Source organism: Zea mays, chromosome 8 (genome assembly GCF_902167145.1).
Source record: "Zea mays cultivar B73 chromosome 8, Zm-B73-REFERENCE-NAM-5.0, whole genome shotgun sequence".
NCBI classification, from domain to species: domain Eukaryota; kingdom Viridiplantae; phylum Streptophyta; class Magnoliopsida; order Poales; family Poaceae; genus Zea; species Zea mays.
The window spans coordinates 180,667,260-180,672,853 of record NC_050103.1 but is presented as its reverse complement, the minus strand read 5'-3'; the positions used below and the strand labels follow the sequence as shown (position 1 = coordinate 180,672,853).

Genomic DNA, 5,594 nt, shown 5'->3' with positions numbered 1-5,594 from the left:
GCAAGCAGCCTAGCAATCGAAGTCAACCGGAATCAAACACGCGTGATTCGCCCACCGTTTGAAACGAATCACAAACACATGTAAAAGCCTTAGAAGATTCATTTTCGGAATAGCTGGTCGTTACCTTCGATTAGCTCGTCGTGACCACAAAGTGGTGCCCACCTTAGGTCGCCTTCCTGCTTGTCCTCTTCCACCTGTCCCCCAACCTTCTACACGTGCCCCTGCAACTGTTGTTGTTGCTATGCGGCGAGGAAGGAGACAGAAACAAAGATGCAAGTAGCACCCACTGCTGCAAGGAGTGAGGCGAAAGCAAGCAGCCTAGCAATCGAAGTCAACCGGAATCAAACACGCGTGATTCGCCCACCGTTTGAAACGAATCACAAACACATGTAAAAGCCTTAGAAGATTCATTTTCGGAATAGCTGGTCGTTACCTTCGATTAGCTCGTCGTGACCACAAAGTGGGCCCGCAGCTTTGGCTCCTGCGCCCCAGCTAGGATCTTGCCCACGAAGAGCTTGCGGCTCTCGCCGGCCTCCTCCTCGCCCCCGCCACCACCATTGCCGACGAACAGAGAAACCGTGAGCGCTAGGGTTTGGCGGGGAAGGGGAGCGAGAGGGGTTTTGTTGGTGCCTTGGTGGTGACTGTCACGAATAGAGAGAGAGAGAGATAGAGTGAGCGCTAGGGTTTGGGGGAGGGGGTAGCGAGAGGGGTTTTGGTGGCGGTGTGGGGGCAGCCGTGGAGGTGTTCATGTGCCGATGGGATCCGGGCATCGCGAGCGGGATGAGAGGATAACGACTGGCTTGACATCGCGAGCGGCGCCGGCGCGGGATGGAGGTTTTTCGTCACCGAGCTTACCAGGGGAGCGCGGCGCGAGAAGCGAATCCATGGACAGAGCGGCAGTGGACGACGTGCGGAGGAAGCGTGGGGGAGGCGGGGGAGACGGGCGTAGCGGGGGATTCGCGGCGTGGGGGGCGAGCGTGATCCGAGGGCGTGAGCGGATTTGCGACGTGGGGGGCGAGGGGAATCGCGGCGGCGGGGGGCGAGGGGAATCTCGCGGCGGGGGGTGAGGGGGATCGCGGCGACGGGGGCAGTCAACGTGCGCGGATCGTGCGCGTGATCCGCGGACGTTAGAGAATCGCGGCGGGGGCGGGCAGGAGGGGATGAGGCGGGGGCAGTCTACACTGCCCCCTTAATAGTTAGTAGAGATTTTTATAGAAAAAATCATCGGGTTCCTACAGGAACGAGGATGGCCCAGTCCACGTTAATCTATTGGGGGAGAATTTTTTCCTGTTTATATTCCCTCGAGGGAAAAAACTTTTCCATTCCTAACTTTTTTGCTAGTTTTGGAACTCTATTTTCTTAAGAAAAAATAAATTAATTTATTTTAGGAAAATGAAAATCTCATTAAAAATGATGTTTTCAAACTGATATTAATGGAAAAATACTCCGTGAAGAATTGAGGATGGGATCTCCATCGCCATCTCCGTTCGACGGAGGAGCCATGCCCGTCCGCGCATGGGCCAACCCAACCTGCATGACGGACTCATGCGGCCGGCCCGCCCCAGCCCAAGCCAGGCCAATTTCACGCAGGATCAGTCGCAACGACGAACCACCGGTTGCCACACCCGGCCCAGCACAGGCGTAGGGTTTATTGGCATCTGTCTCCTGTCGCGCCGGCCACCACAGCGCAGAAGAACACAGCACCCGCCTGCCTCGCCGCCGCAATGGCCGCCGCCGCCTCCGCTGCGAGATCCTTCCTCCGGTCCAGCGGCTCATCGTCTCTCCGCAGCGCGGTGGCCAGAGCCGCCTCGCGTGCGGGACCGGGACCGGCTCCGCTGCCGAGGCGGATGCCCACCTCTGCCCCCCGTGTACTCCTAAGGTGTGTACTATCTTAGGTTTTGGGTCTGTGGAGCCGTCGTATTTTTGTTTTGCTCCGTTTGAATATGTTACTCAGACGTATTATTTTCTGTTGTTTCGTTCTGTAGGTCGCCGGTGGAAATGAGCAGCGTGTGTCTGGAGTCCTTGATGCCCATGCACAGCGCCACGGCTTCAGCGCTCATGACGTCGCTTCTCGCCGCCCCGGCTTGCAAGGGATTCGGTTGGCTATCAGAAGGTGGTTTCCCATGGCCTCAGTTTCATTTCCTCGTGTCGCAATGTTAGATTAATTTGTTATTTACCATATTTGCTTGTTGGCACATAGGAGATAGCTTATGCCCCATCACAATTCATACGTGCACCCGTTTTCCTTTGTGGATGCATATCTTTTTAGACCATCAATTCAGTGATAAGAATTTGATGTTTTGGGGGGTGGGGGGGGGGGGGGGGGGGGAGGGGTAATTTTGGTCTCAAGCATCATGTTTGCTGCAACAAATTTAACAAGCCAAGTCAAGCATCATGTAGCATTTGTAGGATGTCCTAAAAATCTGTATATACATTACTTAATGTATATCTACCTTACATCAGATCACTAGACATAAAACCAGGTTCCTAGGTTTGTGTCTATATGTATTTTTAGTTTGCCTTGAGTATCCGTCTTGTTACCACCATGGAAACCATACACATTTTCGAATTAAAACTGAAATATGGTAACGAAGTTTTGTATTGAAATTAATCTTATACTTTCCACATGGTCCTTGTTGTAGGTCAAGCTGAAACTAGATGAACTTCATGGGACCCAAAAGGTGAACACTTTTTATAGATCCCACCAATAATGACTGTTGATGGCTAGATTCCATCACTATTTCACGCGTCGGAATGATTTGTGGAAAGAAGAGCCCACTATCTTCATCTTATGGAACTTGCCTTAAAGTCATCTATTGACTATTGTGCACTTGCACATTAGCATGTACAATATGGAACAAAAGAAGTCTGCATTTTCATGAGCCATACATTGTATTGAGCCACATATTTTTATTGTTCCTTTTGGAACTGCAAAATGCACCTAGCGCTGCTGTGCCACGATCGTTGTGCCGTGTCTAAGATTCCCATTGTCACTTTGAGCGATCTTTTATTGAAGTTCTGGACCTTTTGGCAATATGAGAGATTTCTTTCCTGGGTCGACTTTTGCCTATGGTTTGCTGAAGTCGAACTATTGATGGGTTTACAAATAGCGTTTATAAATTTGAATACAACGTCATCATTAATTACAAATTTGAGGAAAAAAAGAGACTGATTCTTTTGTATTGGTCCAGCTGGTAATGATGACGTGTGACGGTCTCTAGATGGGAATTAGCAGATTATTATCCCGTCACCTCAGATCTTCAGGTCCGTTCCGATTTTAAGGAACATCCATGACATGATACGTTTATTACAATTTTCTAGCAAATTTCTGTTTTCTTACAAAATGTCCTCTGTGGTAGCTGATTCTGATAGGCATAGCGTGCAATAATGATGTTTATTTCTCCAATAAGGGCTAGTTGGGGAACTCCAATTTTTTGAGGGATTTTCGTTTTCCCAAGGGAAAATGAACTAATTTCCCTTGAAAAAAATGAAAATCCCTTGGGAAAATGTTGTTCCCAAACTAGCTCTAAATATTATGTTACCTCAGTTGTATTTGTTTTCTTGACTTTATTGCATCTCTATAGGCCTGTGATTAGTGCGATGGAGGTCAACTTGGATGAAGACTAGACTGCTATTTATTTTGCCATCTCTGTTGCCTTGGTTTTGCCCATTATAAATGGAACATAGAGCAATGTAGCTTTCGTCGCTGTTAATTTATATGATGTTATTCTAGAGCTTGAGCCCAGATTATTGTGTTTCTATTTGTAGATGGATGATTTGTCGTTACTGGAGATCTGCAGTGATGGTATCTTGTCTGGATTATGGATACCTCGTGAATTTAAAGTACTTGGTTGGCGTCTCAGTTAACATGTTTTGTGCTCTGGGATTGCAGTTTGTATGAAATTTGCAGAATTGATCCTGAGATTTATTTTGGCTGGTTAGCTGTCAAAAAGACTTTGGTCTTGACGACTTGCCTGATCAAGTAGATCTGGAATGAATAAACTTAATAGAAGGGTTTTCACACCTTTTGCGTTTTAGTCTAAGCGTAGTATGTTCAAATGCTGATTGAGCTTCAAAATTATCTCAATCCACATGGTTTCTTGACGTGGAGGTGATCTTCACCTTATGCGCATCCGGTGAATCCTTCCCACGGTAGGCCTCTTCCGGTTACAGAGTGTAGTTTACTTCAGTTGTGACATTAAGTCAAATTACACCAGCTTAGTTCAAATTTATTGAAAAATTCATCGTCTATAACATAATATTGTTTTCATCAAGTTTCTTAGTGCAATTATTTAAACTTGTAGATTCAATATATATTTTTTTCTCAAAAGAATCCTATGTTTAGCTATCAAACTATCGCCGGAGTCTCATTTTGATCATGTAACTTCAAAACTGGTATGTTCGACCATTGGACTATCAAAACCGACAACTTTGGGCCTTTGATTGGTTTTAGGTGTGGTTTGCCTATCCATTTTTTAATAATAATAACAACATATATGGCTAAATATCTAAAAGCAATAGCTAATTCATTTTAAATAAGAAATCAGTACCAATTTTTCTTCTAAAATTCAATTTATCCATTTGTGCTCTATTTAGAGCTCTTTATTGTTTTTATTGCTAGTATTTTATTGCTCATAGTTGTGCTTTCATTTATTTTGAATGTACGTTCGACGTCCCGTTTTATCAGGAACCTATTTTGTTACCTGTTTAAGTGATTAAATAAAGTAAATCCAATAATCCATGAAATGTCTAGATATGGTGGAGAATGTAATGTGTGAGGTTAGTGTCGCCTCGTACTCGAACCATCGGAACCATTTTGGTTGTATAGTCTAATGTAGCACAAAACAATAAGATTCCGATTTGGAGGGTTTCACTTCAAAAATTGCAGCTTCAGTTTTTTAGCTTCATCATAAAATAACTTCAATAAATTGGTAAGACGAGGTTCATGAGTATCTGACTTACATATAAACTCCAGTTTCTATAATACAATTAATTTGTGTGGGCTTTTTTAATTAACCTTGATGATTAGCGGGTGGAGAAAGAGACATGAATCGGTAGGTAATGTAAACAATGACATGATGGGTATTTTTTCTGTAACTTTATGAGATATGAAAACGATGTTTTTGAAATACCCTTTGAGGAGCTTCGAAAATTTCATGAAATTGGCCTCAAGTTTCAGTTTTTTTGAATCTAAAGCTCCTCCAGATAGACCTGTTTGAATAGAAAAAACTGAAACATAATTCAAATGATTAAAGTGATGCTTTGCCAAACAGGGTCTAAATAAGCCCCCTTTGGTAAGGCTCTTCTAGCTCTAGCTCTAACTTCTCTATAAAACAACTCTCTCCTTATTTTCAAAAAAAAAACTATAAAAAGCACTATGTTTAGTTGAAAACGTAGCTCCTCATGCGACGTGGACCCGCGAAGAGGAAAATATGAGAGGAGCTGATAGAAGCTTCCTTTTTCTAACTCCCGGTTTCTATAATTTGTTTAGGAACTCCCCTTCTCTAGGAAGAACTTATCAAAGAACTTCTTTGGTAGATTTTTTAATGAGTAATTATCCATATAACTCTAAACAGACCATCAATAAATGGATT

The 5,594-nt window shown here is 44.2% G+C and overlaps 1 protein-coding gene across 9 annotated transcripts; it reads left to right on the top strand.

The window, feature by feature from the left end:
* The first annotated feature begins 1,464 nt into the window (after positions 1–1,464).
* LOC100276149 (Protein NUCLEAR FUSION DEFECTIVE 6 chloroplastic/mitochondrial) lies at positions 1,465–4,037 on the top strand. Of its 9 annotated transcripts, none has more exons than XR_004851773.1 (4): positions 1,465–1,879; positions 1,986–2,113; positions 2,643–3,264; positions 3,769–4,037. XR_004851773.1 is itself a non-coding variant. In XM_008656475.4 (4 exons), exons 1-3 carry the CDS (start codon positions 1,725–1,727, stop codon positions 2,660–2,662), a joined length of 303 nt encoding a protein of 100 aa, XP_008654697.1. In that variant the 5' UTR covers positions 1,579–1,724; the 3' UTR covers positions 2,663–2,681; positions 3,769–4,037.
* Positions 4,038–5,594: the final 1,557 nt, after the last annotated feature.